The 15794-nt window shown below is 41.9% G+C and overlaps 1 protein-coding gene across 3 annotated transcripts in view; it reads left to right on the top strand.

Annotated features, from left to right (window-relative positions):
- Slit3 (slit guidance ligand 3) overlaps positions 1-15794 on the top strand; it is a 579498-nt gene that overhangs the window by 44201 nt on the left and 519503 nt on the right. For all 3 annotated transcript variants that reach the window (XR_007109040.1, XM_047554975.1, XM_047554973.1), the window contains exons 2-3: positions 2118-2189; positions 7814-7885. Coding sequence is in view for 2 of the 3 variants with exons in the window: in XM_047554975.1 (XP_047410931.1) it covers positions 2118-2189; positions 7814-7885 (144 nt within the window). In the remaining variant the exon portion in view is untranslated. The remainder of the gene's footprint in view (positions 1-2117; positions 2190-7813; positions 7886-15794) is intronic.

Raw genomic sequence — 15794 nt, 5'->3', positions numbered from 1 at the left:
AAGACTATGCAACCATTATTCTTTGTATTCAGGAAGGTTACAGAAACTAGGACATCCTATGTAGCTTTTCCATACTTGCAATCTGCAGTTGCAAAGTGCAATGTTAGGAGATTTGTGTAGCTCTCAAGAAAGTCCTTTGTTAAAAGTTACTGTAAGCAGGCAGCCATGGAGCTGGTGAAACATTGTGGTTGTCTAGCATAAGAATTCCTTCCTTCCCGGGAGCTGTGTGCCTGAAGGTCAGAGCTGATAGAACTTATACACAGAGCATGCAGGGCATTGCCACAGCAGCTAAGCATCCTGTGCCCTTGCACAGAAACATTCCCAGGCACCCAGCATGCCACAGCCATGAGGTCATCAGAGACCCCCGATCTCAGTCACTACTCATCCATCCTCTGTCGCTGCTCTCCATAGGTCTGATCATTAAGTGATGTTCAACAGAATATACATGTTCTGGAGGAGAGAAAGCCAATTTACAGATCCAAGGGTTAACAAATCGCTGAAACATTTCTCATGTGGAAGGCATAATGTGTAGGGGTTAAGTTCATCATCCATTATTAAGAATTGTAACATTTTATTCTTGGTTTTTTTTCTCTAGCATCCATAGTCTTAGATGAAGTTAGTGAACACAGGACATTTATATTTATATGGCAATTTCATTCTTGCTGTTAAGTTTTCCCTTCTTCCTGGTTTTCCCACTCATGTTGCCCCCTTCATCCTTGACTCCCATATTATCACCAGAAGGCTTTCAGTGCTTTGATGGAGAGTTGTCCTCTTCAGGGCCATTTTTAGGCCCATAAGCTTACAAGTGGAGGCAGGAGTATTCTTGCCAGGGGCATACTCTACCATGTGCCAGGGGCATACCCTATATGTTGGGCTGTGACATTAAGTGAGAGATGGTCTTTCCCTTCAGGGAGGATGCAAAGTAGTTGGAAAATAGATGTTGTGTTTGTTTGTTTGTCTGTTGGACACACTTGTCTATTGATATCTAGTTATGTACCAAAGTCAGTAAAGATTCTTTTTAAAAATTTTTTTTATTTGTTCTAATTAGTTGAACATGATAGTAGCATGCATTTATACATTTTGATATAATACATAAATGGAGTGTAATCTCTCATTTTTTTGATTGTACATGTTGTAGGATCACATATGTACATGAGGTCATAATGTCTGTTTCACTCTACTATCATTCCTACCCCCATACCTCTTCCCCTTCCTTCACTCCCCTCTACCTAATATAAAGTAACTCTATTCTTCCCTATCCCCCACCCCCTTATTGTGAATTGTATCCACATATCAGAGAAAACATTCATTTGGCCTTCGTTTTTTGGGGTTCGACTTATTTCTCTTAGCATGATATTCTTTAACTCCATCCATTTACCAGCAAATGCCAAAATTTCATTCTTCTTTAAAACTGAGTAATATTCCATTGTATCTCTTTTGGTTTCAAGTGATGGAATATTCAGTTCAAACTGGTTTAAGCCAAAATATGAAGGTGATGGTATTGATGGACTCATGTCATGTCAGAATACAGAGGCATGTGACTGATGGTATGAGTAGGTCCAGACACTCACACAATTGAACAAAGAATGTCTCTTTTTCATTATCTGGTTCTGGGACGCTGTCTTTTAATGGTGACAAAGATGATTTCTGGCAACCCTGAAGTTCAGTAATCCCAGTGGATAGAGTATTATTGTTAGTGCGAGTCATGTATGCATTTCTCAACCAATTGTTCTGATCAGATGAACTGAAGATACTTATATGCCTGTTCTGGATCAGGTGCCCATTTCTGGGATCCCTAGAATCTGGATGAGGAGTCAGTCCCTCTTGTATGACACGTCCTGAAAGCCAGGAAAGGAGGGATATCCAAAGAAAAGTTTGTTAGTTAAAGAAGGGACAGAAACCAGGCAGTTAAGTATAACAGAGCTCTTCTACATAATATTGAATGGCTTATTCCAAACAGCATCCATCAGGCTAGTTGGGCATGCTCAAGGGATATCATTAATCATTGGAAATGCCTTATCCTTGACAGACAGCAGCCTCCCTGTCCAAGCCAGTCTGGGGTGAAGAGAACAGAAGTAACGAGCAAAATTCTGACCTGAGTTTGCTTTTCATTGCAGTGACCTGGACAGAAATAATATCACCAGGATCACCAAGATGGACTTTGCTGGGCTAAAGAACCTCCGAGTATTGTAAGTAGCAGATGGTTCTCCAGTGCATTTTCATTTTCAGCTTTCTAACCTTGTGAAAATGTTCCTCTGCCATGACCTCACACTCCCAAGAACTGGGCAATAGGAATCCACCATCCTGCAACAGAAAACCCTTCATTACTGTACCCAAGTGCTCACTGATATCTCCTTCCATGTCTGGATGCTGCTGGCTGGACAAGATAGATGGAAGGACTCAGTTCCAGGGACAGGGAAAACAGAGCTATAAATGAATAAATCAACATGCCCAGCCTCCAGAATGACAGCAGTGTCAGGTTGACTAACCATGCTTCCCTCCACAGAGATTATAATTTTTTCTCCAGTCTGTGCATTAAAATAGCAATCAGGAAAAATGTTATTTATCTTGTTACTTAATGGAGAGGAAGGAGGGAGAGGGTCAGACAGGGTCAGAGCCCTTGCTGAATGTTCACAGCTGTGCAGATAGGTAGCAAAATTTGAGATGGGCATTGATGGAATGGGGAGCGAGGAATATTCAGTTTCATAACTGCATATTGAACACTTTTACACATCCTGAAGTCCACAAGTGGCAAGGAGCTTCCCAAATGCTTGTTCACTGAAAAGTCTAAGACATCCAGAGGTGCAAAGGAATTCGCCTCCCTAGGAGCAATTGGATCCTTTTCCCCTCTCTACTCAGTGGTTGATTTTGGTCTGTCAGTCTGGCTCTACACCTGAGGTGCAATCTGGGCAATGTGGCCACAACCTTGCTGTTATTGATGCCACAGAATCTCAGCTGGCAATTTGCTTTCCACTAGAAGTGATGGCTTAAGTGTTAGTAACTGAAAGCCATCTCCTTTTCCCTAATAACCTGTATAACAGGGTGAATTTGTACACAGAACTCATGGACTTAGAATTAATTGCCCTTGTAACTTGGGCAAATCTCTGTACATTTTTGGGCCTTGGTTTTCTCATCTGAAATATAGGAAATGAATAATTACATGTCCTTACCCTTCACAATTACACATAGAATGCTTTATGGCTTTAACATTTTCACGAACAGTTGAAGATTATTCTCATTATCACTCTTACAGCATTGTTTTCCCAATTAAGATGTATTAGTAATAACAATGATGATGGTAACCAACAAGTACGTGAAACTTTCCATAGATCAAACATGGGTTTAAGTAGTGCTAACATGTGAGGTCAGCATCATTATGCAGAGGAAACAGCACAGGTAGATTAAATCATCCCAGCTTTGCATAGCAGGTGACTGAAAGTTGGGATTGGAGCCCAACTTTGTGTCTTTGAACCTGAATTCCATGTTGCTGTGTATTTACATTCTAGAAAGCTCAGGAAACCAAGGCAGTAACAGTCTACCCATTTTGAAAATGCAACAGGGCTAGAGCACATGCCGAGCATGCACGAGGCCCTGGGTTCAATTCCAGCAGGAAGAAAGGAAGGAAGGAAGAAGGGAGGGAGGTGGGGTGGGGAAGGGGAAAGAAAAAGAAAGGAAATGCAGCTCTGATGTGCAGGGGCTTACCTGAGTTTCCCTGAGCACCAGTGTATAGGGATGCAGGATCTGACTGCTGGGTCTCCAGCTACCAGATGCTACCAGACCCTTCCTGGCACTGACATCTTTGCCTGTCTTTGGTCTTGAACATTCTACTGTCATCATCCTCAGAGGGAGGATCCACCCTGTGCCAAGCCTTTCTTTTGCCCTGAGCAGCTATGTTTCTGTTAATTGACTGGCAGCTCTGACAAGGTGTGCCTGGATCAGAATTGAAGTTGAGATAAGGATGAGGGGATCCCACAGCTGAGTGAGGGATAAGCAGGAGTCTCCTGATTCAAGGTGATTCGCCTGGTTAAAAAACACATTTTTTAGCCTATATTTTCCTTTTCTTCCCTCTGCATCTGTCAGAGATTTCCCTTCATACAAATTGGAAATTACAATGCTTCATTTTCTAAGTCAAAAATAACCCTTTGATATTTCTTACTGTTACATCAGAAAGACTAATAAAAATTCCAATTTTCATATCTGCGCTCTGCAAATAGAAAGTTTAAAATAATCACAAAGATCATATTAATATCCTCTGGATGGGTCTACAACATTCCTTTGACTACAGTTTATCTTTACAGTTAATTGGTACATCCCTCTTATTTTGATAAGCAATGCCAAAAAACCTTTTACCCCTACTTTATAGATACTATTAATATACTCTGTTTCATTATCTTCCTTATCAATTCAAAGACAATCCCATTCAAGTGGTACTTTATTACTGCAAAGGAATCTGTTAGGTAGAATAGCTGAAATGCTTTCTAACACCAATAAAATATCTAAACTTTTTAATATATTCCCCCTCAATCTTCTTTTTAGCTGAGTAACCTAGATAACTCTCTCTTTTTTTTCTTTAAAGCTTTCATCACGTCTTGGCACATTTCCCATATCTGTTCCTTATTTACAATTTATAGTGAAGCCAGAAAAGACTCAATGGTCTTGAATAATTTGAGTTTGCCACCCATTTCCATCCTGAACTATTAATTCAGTGCAGATGAATGGGTGAAAACAGATAAAACAGAGATTGGCAAATTTTCGTCTCATTCCAGGGTAATCTTCCCTAAGTGAAAGGTATTCAAGGAAGAGATGTAAGAGTTGCCAGTGACAGTTATTTCTCCCATGGGGCGGGAGTAGGAAAAGGTCTCTTCTGGTGGTATCAATTATATCCCTTTCTTAGTGCTCTATGTAAGGGCTCTCTGTGCTCACAGTATGGGAGCCAGCTTTATCTATCCCAAATGGGGTTAATAAAAGAGTTAAACTCCACCCTAACCATCATCACATGAGGGCCATATCCAATTCTGATCCAGTGCTAAAACTGAAAAAATAACAATGCCAAAAGGCTGAAAATGAACACAGTCTGTATCCCTCTAACTCAGACCAGACTCCAGTCACGGGCAGCCCTTCTGGGAACCCAGCTCCTCCTGGAGCCCCTGTCCTCCTGCGTGGGACCAGGGGAACAGGGTTATCGGAGCGGCTTTCATGCCTGCTTTTCTCCGTTCTCAGCTCAGAGGTCTCCATGGGAGTTTCGTGGCTTATTCATTCATCAATAGTTTTATTCATCAAATGCTGACAGTTTATGGAGGCTTTAAGTGCCAGACACTAGCTGGACTCTGATAGATTTAGGAAGTAGGTCTCAAAGGGGCGCAGATAACTTTCAACAGGTGCCACTGGTGTAGGGTAAATGCAGAGAGCTAAATAAAGTATCATTTGCAAAGGTGTGAGAATCCAAGAAGAGGAGGCGCAGTTCCCCAGACTGGTGGCACCAGGGAGCTGCTGCGGCCCTGAGCTTCGAGGAGCAGTGGGAAGGGTGGTCTCCAGGGCCCAGCCAAGGTGGGACTGTCTGACAGCACTGTGGTCTTGGGGACAGGGTCACAGTCAACCTGAAGTTATGACAGGAGGGAAGGGAATATGTCCCCCACTTCACTGTTCACCCACTGTGTCTCCCGCGGGGGAAACTCCCACAGGGCAAAGCCAACAGGAAGCCAGAGGTCACGAAACCTCTTGAGGAAGCAACTAAAGGTCCACCTCCCCAGACCTGAAAAAGACGGAGAAGGGGCAAAAATCTCACTTGCGTCTGGGTACTTCTCTTTCTGAAAGAAGCCAAGAGTGTCCGATTAATGAATACAGAACTAAGAGATGCACTCTGGGAGGCTCCTTCCCAAACGCAGGTGGAATGTGACACTCAGGCTCCCTGGAGTTAGTTCTTATTCTAATTAAGAAATAATTCAGCAAGCTCTGTGGTTGATGGGGAGTAAAGCCTAGTGAGCAAGCCCTAGTCCTGAACTGGCTCCCCATTTTGAAGACGTGCTAATGTGAGCCTGTTAGCTTTCTAAGTTCCTTGTCATATGACAGAGGGGAAAAGAAAAGAAGAGAGACAGGAAGGAACATTTACTAAGCCTTTAATTTTACTTCTGATCCTGGACTTGATGGTTTATTTATTCCATTTTTATTCTAAGAACTTGTGTGATGTTTTATTTTCTCTTTTACAAAGTAGGAGACTGAGTCTCAGAGAGTTCGACTAGCTAACTTAATAGAGCAGCACCAGCAGATACGAAGTAGCCAGGGCTTCCAAGCTGGACGGGGAAGCTCAGGAGTCAAGGCTCCCAGCCTCGCCAGCTGTGAGACCATGGGCACGCCATTTCTCCTTGGCTCTCAGCCTCTCCGTTCAAACAGTACTGTATCTGTGAGGTGAGGGACCTGTAAGGGACCAGAGGTGAAAAAGTGTGAGGTCAGAGTGGACGAGGACTGCAGCATACTGGGTGACCTGCCTGACCAAGCGTCAATTCTGGCCCATTCAGAGCTGGAAACACGAATGTAAAATACCGTTGAGCCTAACGAAGTGCCTCTGCCTGCCCTGCCAGGCACCTCACGAGTCCCAGACTGTCCTTCTCCTTGATATCAAGGCAGGCTCTGCTGGGGCGCAGGGTCATCTTTAGTTCTTCATTCCTTCCATAGCAGTTCCGAGGTGACTGCTGGGCTAGGTAGCTCCCTGTGTTAGACTGGGAGTCAGATGACAGAGGAGTTCTGCCTTCTTTTCCTTAGTCACAGTAGGGGAAAGAGACTGAAATTAAACACAAAGGCTCAAGTGTTAACCCTGAGACGCTCCAAGGTCATGACGCATCTCAGAGTGGGGACGTCCCGGGAGGTTCATCTGCACTGAAGGGGCGCTCTTCTGAGGCTGGGTTTCCTCTCCTGCTATTCCTCCGGTCTCCAGGCACCACTCCTTCTGCCCAATCTAGAGGAATCCAGGGCCCTTCCTAGACTCTGCTCTCCAAGAACATCCTGCAGCCACAGCGGCTCCCCTGATCCCATTCAGCCACCCAGTGCATCTGCGTCCTTTCCTGCCCAGGGTCGGCCCCACCCACGTGCAGCTTCAGGCTTCCCTTCCCTACTGTTCAGCTAATCCATTTTAAGCTGCTACTTTTTTTTTTTTTTTTTAAGGTAGAGAAACAAATGTTTCATTGTGTGCTCAGTTCTTAGGATGTGCCACATGCACAAATCAAACTCACTTAAGTAGGGTGTTCAGGATTTTTAATCACCTGGGAGACTTAAGGGGCGAGCAAGGTCCGGGGCTGGGTGGAGGAAGACAGCACTTTGTGATCATCATCCTGAGCTTGAGCTCAGCCAGACCCTGGGCTGGAGAAGTTCCTGGGACCAGGCTGATTTTCTTAGTCACAGCCAGCTTCTCACAGTAGCTTCACCTCTTCTCCTAGGGTAAGCCGGGAAGGCCCTTTTCAATGAAGTATTTTTGAATCCTTGGAGGAGGGAGCTCTGAGAGAGAGATGTGTGGTTTCTATAAGCAGCACCTTCTACCTCTTTCTGTTCTGTGCAACATCCTGCAATGCTTGGGGGGACATTTGCTGAGAACATTCTTAAAATAGAGGCATGGAAACCAATCTGTCAGGTAGAAGTGTACAGGCGGTGACACCCTGGTTGCCCTGACACCAAACTGGAATGTGTTATCTTGTCCCACCAGACTGATCCCAGTGGAGGGGCCCAAAGGGTCCCGAGCAGCCTTGGTCACATGGCCCGAGGCTTCACATGAGGACCCCCAGCCCAGCTTTGTCCTTGACCCTCATTGCCTCTTTGGTTCTAGGCATCTGGAAGACAACCAGGTCAGCATCATCGAGAGAGGCGCCTTCCAGGATCTGAAGCAGCTGGAGCGATTGTAAGTGAAGGACAGCCTCCTGGCTTAAGAGTGTTTTGGAGCTGTTTTGTTTTGTTTTTGTAAATCGGTCTTGTGACCTTGTTTAAAACAAGTCTCCGATGTTGAATGAAATGTTTCTATTGTATCAAAAGCCCCTTAGATGCATGTTACAGAGACACTGAGATCTGCTTAAACTCCCTTTCTTGAAAAGACGTTGGAATCTGCATCTGGGGTCTGTTTGCTTCTTCCCCGGCTTGATCTCCCTCTCTCCGTTTCTTTACATGGGGTGGGTTTATACCTAAGCCCTGACCTTCCCTTCCTTCCATGGAGGAGAGCAGCCTGCAGCGTCCCCTGTCATGGAAGTCAACGTCAGATCCTCCCTACTCCTCTGCATGGGGAGCAAGCTCCCTCCTCAAGCCTGCTCTTCCCGACTCCTCGGCCACACTCCCCGGGGAGAGGAAGGATGGGAGAGTGGGCGCAGCCTTCAGCGTGCCTGTTTCTCCTCGGAGGGAGCATCAGCCTGTCTCAGGAAGCCCACACATTTCCACGAGAGAACACATTGCCAGTGGTTTAAAAATAGGCCACTGTTCTGACTTGATCAGAGGGAGGGAGAAAAGAGATGGGGATGGGAGACGGATGGAGCCTCCATTTATTTCGTTGATGAATGCTTTTGCAGAAAACTCTGGGGTCACTTTGATGAGGAGGGCTGCTCAGATGGTTAAGTGGGCAGCTTCACCTTCCCTCAGTTAATCACATCTGGCAGCTCATAACATCTGGATATTTGCTTTCTGCCCTCTGAGCAGGGATTGTCCCCAAGAGCACTTAGTCATGGTGGTGGGCGGCTCTCATCATGCTTTCCTCTGCACGCTGGTCGCCCTGACATTTCAGCCTCCCTCTCCTGCAGATGGGAGACTATGGCTGCGACAGCTCCCAGCTCCACCAGCATACCTGGAAGAATTCTGTTTACCTGTCTGTGGCCAAAGCTTGTTTACAGAGAGAGGCTTGGGTGAAGGGAACTGCCTGCTGCCACCTTATTACCTTGGTGATGGGTCACCTTTTGTCCATGAAGTCATTCCATCTGAGGCCACATGGGAATAGGGAAGGACCTCCTCTCCTGTCAATTAATCTTACTCAGAAAAACACTTCACTACCCTCTGTTGTGTGGACTGTCTCATTTATTGTTCTCCTTCTGGGTCAAATCCCAGCATATGTTCTGCTGTTATTGCTTTGAAAATATGACATTTATTTCACATAAGGGAAAAGTTATAAAATTAATGAATGCTACCTTTGTTTACACTTTGATTTTGAACTTTCTGAAAACTTAAATTCTCCTCCTTATTTAGACCAAAGAAAACATAAAAGTGTTTGTTGAAGCTGGTTCCTTTCTATGAAATAATCAACATTTGCACAGAAAGATAAGTACACATCCCTAGTGGAAAGGCCACCTCTTGCTTAGTCTTCTAATTAGAAGGGTAAATACATTCCTAATTTGTTAATTTCATGGTTGTTGGGAAGAATTAATTGAGTACTTTGGACACTCCAGGAGCTATGCCAGTGTATTATATACTATCAGTTCTTTGATCCCCACAAACTTCCTGTGAGGTGTTATTGCTCTCATTTTGTAGATGAAGAAACAAAGGCCCAGGGAAAGTAAGACAAGGAATTATCAGGGTGGGGTGTCAACATACAAAGCCACATCTGCCTGACATCAAAGCCTGCACTCTTTCATATTCCTGTGCTGCAGACACTCAATGAAGTGTGATCTTTAGCAGTGGCCTTGCAAATAGCCTCCCACGTACCCATTGACTCCAGGGAATATCAGTGAACTGTTCTGGCAGAAGGCTCTGTTCTTTGGTTTGCTGAATCGTGCTGACATACCATGCACGTCTGAGCAACTGAGGTGACGGCCACAGCAGAACCTGGCTTTTTCTCTGCTTTGGTGTGTTAGGTGGGAAAGGCTGCCTGCTCTCCTAGATGAGCCATGAGGCCTAGTGACTTAGCACAGTGGAAGTTTACCTCCTGTTCATGTGAAACCCAGTGTGGGCATTCCTGATAAGGCTTCTCCTCTCCCAGTGGTGACTCAGAGGCACTGGCTCCTTCCACTCCTTGACTACCATTTTTAAATGGTGGCTTCCAATGTCCCAAAGTTTGTCTTCATCAAGCCAGCAGGAGGGAACACAGTGCAAGGAACTACCCATGGAACTTTCCAGGGCCCAGAGCTGGAAGAAGTGTTTCCACTCCGGCATACTCTGAGCTAGAACTTAATCACGTGACCAGAGCAAAATTCAGAGGAGTTGGGAAGGCTCATAGAGCTGCGTGCCCAGCAGGTAGAGGAAACAGGCCCAGTGCAATGATCGGCCAGCCTCTGACTTCGGTTGCAAGTGAGCTGGAGAAACACTTGGTCAGGAAGAAGTTTGGAAGTGTAGGTTGCTGGACCAGTGTGCACAGCTGGGTACTCTCATTTAGGGCAAAGCCTTTCAGTGTCAACAAGAAGGGGATGTGTGTGGCATGAGTCCTGACTGGTGTGAACTTGCTTTCCATCATGTAGTCTTCCCCAATCAGACTAAGTGATACGTAGAACGGGCAAATACTATCTATTTGCTATTAACTACTGAAGAAGTGCCATCTCTAGTTCTCACCCCTGGGTCATCTTACTTATATTCCTGTATTTTAGTTGATTATTTTCATTGATCATATCCTGAAACACAGCCTAGAAATTATGTGTGTTTTGATAATTCATTTATGGAAGGTTTATTTCCAATCTGTATATTAGTAGTTTGTACTTTTGGAACTTTCTGGGAAAGGGAAGAAAAGTCTGTCCTCCTGGTTTCAACCAAGAATTCGCTGTTCCTCCATGAAAGAACATTTGCTCCAGACTGAGTTAAGCATTTCTCTGCATTAGTCCATTTCCTGTTGCTATACCAAAATACCTGAAGCTTCTTACTTTATAAAGAAAAGAGACTTGCTTAATGAACAGTTGTGCAGCCTGGTAGCCAAAGATCAGGTGGACCCATCAATTTGGCTGCTAGTGAGGGCTCCTCTGGCTATGTCACATCATGGTGATGGCATTCTGGTGGGAATACATGTGAGACAGAAGGACCTCATAGGGAGATAGGAAGCCAGAGAGCAGGGGGTCCAGTCATGCTGTTTTATAACAACTTGCTCTCAGGAGAACAACTAACCCACTCTGCGAGACAGGTCTCAGTCCCTTAGGATTGTGATGCTCCAATGACCCAGTCACTTCCTACCAGGCTCCACCTCTAAATACCACTACGTTGAGGAGTAGGCTTTCAACATGTGATTCTCTGAGAGACGCAGCACAGCCAAGCCACATCCAAACCAATGTGTCTTCCTCTCATAATAACATGATTATTCCTGTCACAAAACTTTTGATGCCATATTTCAATTTCCTATTTTTCAGATTGTTTTTTCTCAAAACTGAGATGTTAAAGTCAGGGATCATGTCCTATTTAGCTGTTATTCTAAAATCTTTGAATAAGTCCTGCTAGTAAGTGCTTAGGGGAATATTTATTTATCAAAAAATACTTGAGTTTTTGTTCCATACCAGTGGTTCTGAGCTGGGACACATTTTGCCCCCCGAGGAACACTTGGCAATGTCTGGAGACGTTTTTGATTGTTCATGACAATCAAATCGGTGGAGGCCTAAGTACCCTATCTCTAAGTACCCTAAAATGCCCAGGACAGCCCCACAAAAACAGAATGATCGGGCTGGGGATACAGCTCAGTTGGTAGCGTGCTTGCCTCATAAGCACAAGGCCCTGGGTTCAATCCCCAGCACCGCAAAAAAAAAAAACAGAATTATCCACCTCAAAACCCAGCACCGCAAAAAAAAAAAAAAAAAAAAAAAAAAAAAAAAAACCAGAATTATCCACCTCAAAATGTCACTAATTTCAAAGTTGAGAAACTCTGCTGTTTATCTTTTAAGTATTAGAGAATGTGCTGGACACTTTATTATGAGGTTTGATTTATCATGTGCCTGATGTGACAAAATATAAAATCCAAAGGTATTTACCCTAAATCTACTTCAGCTAGTTTTCACTACTGGTTTCCAGAAAGTGAATGAGAAAGAAGACAAAGTTAAAACCAAGAGCAAACAAATCAAAGAGGCAGGTCATTCTGTGAGGTAACCACCCTGGTCTTAAAAAGTCAAGAGCAGGGTGGGAGTGTAGCTCCATAGTAGACTTGCCTGGCCTATGTGAGGCCCTGGGTTACAGCACCCTGACCACTAAAATGTTAGTGCCATGAGGGAGTGGAAGTTGACTTACAGATTGAACAAAGCTTAGGATAGGCATAGCCACACAAAAATTAGGAAAGTCACTGGAATTAAAGTATTCAAAGAGCCTTGAATTATCTAAGAAGTGATAACAGTGCTAAATAATTATTACCTTATTAAATCAAGGTTGCATGTTCTGATCAATGTGATAGCTTGTAAAAAGAATAGTAAAAAAAAATAAAATTATAAAACCCAAATAGAGGAAGAAGGGACACGTATGGTTCAAAATATGTGGTTAATTCACATGAGGGATAAAAGGAAAGAAAATAATACAGAGTAAATGAGACAAATAGAAAACATAGTAAAACAATACATATATACAAATATAATTAGTTTATTTGTAAGCGAACTAATCCTTCAATTAAAAAACAGAGTTTCAGAGTGGACTTTAAAATAGCATTGTTACATGCTTCTTATAAAAACAAATGTTAAATATGAAGATAGAGTTGAAAATTAAAGAATAGATAATGATATCATGAAAACACTAAACAAAAGGTTGATGCAGCTCTATTAATAGTGGGTAAAACAGTCTTTGAAAAGAGAAACATTATTGAATATTAAGGGGGACCTTTCATCATGACAATGTATCAGAAAGATAGAGCAGATCTGTGTTTGAGAGGTCTAAAACATTGCCTGAAAATATATAGGGCAAATATCGACAGAACTGAAACAATAAATACACAAACTCGTGACCACAGTTATCTTTCTCAGTAATTGATTGATCAGGCCAACAATTATTAGTGACAGGTAGAACAGTTTAACAACACTATAAACCTGGCTGAATGGACATGGAGAGAATGCTGCAGACAACACCATTGAATAAACATTCTTTTCAAGTGAGCATGAAACTATTACACTGGTTTAGAAAGGAAATCTTCAACAGTTACCAAAGGATTGCAATCATATGAAGGTTCTTTGACAGCAGAAATCATTGAGATGCAAATAAGAAAATGGTAAGTAGAACACTTCAAAATATTTGGAAATTGAGTAATATAAATAACCTCTGAGTCAAAGAACATATCCCAGCGAAAATTGGAACATTTATTTTCTTGGACGTTACCAAACATACAATATATCACAGTGCATGGACTATAGCCAAAGCCATGCTCAGAGGAAAATGAATAGCGTTTAAGCTATATTATTCAATTTATGGGTTTTATAATGTACAGTATTTATTTTTAAAGAAGTCCATCTTTATAACAGCAATCATTGTAAGATGATAAGGGAAGAACAACAAAATAGAAGGAAGTAAATCACTGAGAGCAGAAGTATGTGAAGTAGAAATGAATATGTAATAGAAAAACTATAAAAGACCAACATTTCATTCTTAAAACAATAAAATCATAAACTGGCAAAACATATCAACACACAAAAAAGAAAGATGACTGGATTGCCAATATGAAGAATGAAAACGGAGACATAGCATGGCAATTTTGAACATTAAAATCATAAGAACAGATTTTGAACAGCTGTATTCCAATGATTTTAAAGATTAAATGACAATGATTTAAAGATTAAATGAAGGGGTAGAAAAATCTGCTCTCTATATTCTTAAGAAATAAAATCTTTAATTGCAATATTTCATCTATGGAAAGGCTCAGATGGCTTCACTGGTGAATTCTACCAAATCTTTAAGGAATAAATAAAATCAATTTAACATAAACTCATTTTATAAAAACAATGAACTTTTGGCATTTGCCCAGTATAAACTTGATAACAAAACTCAACATGGGTATTTCATGAAAAAATAAATAAACCAACATATTTTATGAAAATTTATACCAATTTCCTGACAAAATATTAGCAAAACAAATTCAGTGATATGTGAAGAGAATAGTATACTACAACCAAGTTTGGCTTATTTGAGGAAGTTGAGGTTGGTTTGATATTTGAAAATCTCTCCTCCCAACCAAATAAAAAGTGCTGAATGATTAGGACAGCAAAACCAAAGTCACATAGACAACAACGGCAATAAACCAGTTGACAGGCTGAGGGGTGGCGCGGTGGCAGGGCCTTTGCCTCTCATGCCCGCGGCCCTGAGTCCCATCCCCAGCACTTCAAGACAGAACTTAAAAAATAAAACTAGTTGACAAAGTGTTTCAGTAACTTTTAATATGAGCAGGTGGGGACAACCAAACAATAGGAACAGGGCTATTGAAGCCAGACAGAGCAGAGAGAGGGTAACAAACTTCTAATGGCCTGAGGTCAGAGGGCCCTTTAATGACTACTCTGCACTCATGGGTAGTGATGGCAAATCTAAGAAAAGTTGCCTGAAATGGAAGTTCTGCTAGATCCAATTCACAGGTACAAAGGAGCCACTACATGACGATGCATAGGATTTGGTAGTTCCGGTTCCTACCAACTTTTCAAACTGTCAAAATCAAGGCTGCATTTCAAAGAAAGCCCCAGCACTGATACAAAACTGCTTGAAGTGATCGATTAGAACAGGATTCATAGTGTGCGAAGTCACCAGAAGAATCAGACCTTAGAAAATACAGGTCAGGGGCTGGGGAGATAGCTCAGTTGGTAGAGTGCTTGCCTTGTAAGCACAAGGCCCTGGGTTCGATCCTCAGCACCCAAAAAAAAAAAAAAAAAAAAAAAAAAAAAAAGAAAATACAGGTCAAGTTTTTCATTGTTTTGCAAAAACAAACCAGAGTGGGCTTGAAGTCTCGAAGATAAAATGTATCCTTTCTCTCCTGTTCCTTTTGAACTACAGGGAAAGTTATGTCACTTCAGTAATAAGTAACCAAGATTATATGAAGCTCATGCAAAGTTGTTATTAGAAAAATAAAAAAGAAAATGAAACATAATAACCCCCTAGAAACAAGGAAAACATGCAGAACTAGATCCCCACAAAAACAGATGACAGCTATAATAGCTTTGCTATTCAAAACTAGCTGTAAGAATCAGATTCTTATAAATTATAAAGGAACAACATAAATCTGAATTTTTAAATAATCAGAAATTAGATGATTAGAGAAAAATAGAATTTGAAAGAGGGGCAAAGAACCCAAGCAGGCATTTTGAAATTAAAGAAGTCATTTCAAAATAAATATTGCCAATACAATACTGAAGAAGAACAGACTTAGGAATTATGCTATCCAGTTTCAAGATTTACTGTAAAGCTACAGTAATCAGGACAACATGGTTTTGGTGAAATAATATACACAGAAATCAATAGCATGGAATGGGCCAGAATAGACCCAGGCAAATAGAAGCAACTGAATTTTGATGAACATGCAAGGAGAAGTCAGTAGACAAAGAATATAGTCTTTTGAACAAATGGTACTGGGACAGTTAAGTGTGTGCAGAAAAATGAGCCTGGACTCCAACTTAATGTCTTATGCAGAATTAAACCCAAATGGATCACAGGCCACGTGTGAGATGTATCTAGAGGATAAAATAGTGATGAGTATACATGACCTTGGATTTGGAGATGAACATTATTGTCATAACCCTAAAGCATGATCCATGAAAGGAAAAAATAATTTGATGAATTGGACTTTATTAAAATTTAATAAAGGGCACCATTAAGAAAATAAAAAGATAATCCACAGACAGGGACAAAATAATTTCAGAACATATCTGTTAAAGATCTGTATACAAAATACAAAAAGAATTTAAAATACCCAACAG

Source organism: Sciurus carolinensis, chromosome 6 (assembly GCF_902686445.1).
Source record: "Sciurus carolinensis chromosome 6, mSciCar1.2, whole genome shotgun sequence".
Classification (NCBI taxonomy): Eukaryota; Metazoa; Chordata; class Mammalia; order Rodentia; family Sciuridae; genus Sciurus; species Sciurus carolinensis.
This window is presented reverse-complemented; position numbering and strand designations above follow the sequence as displayed.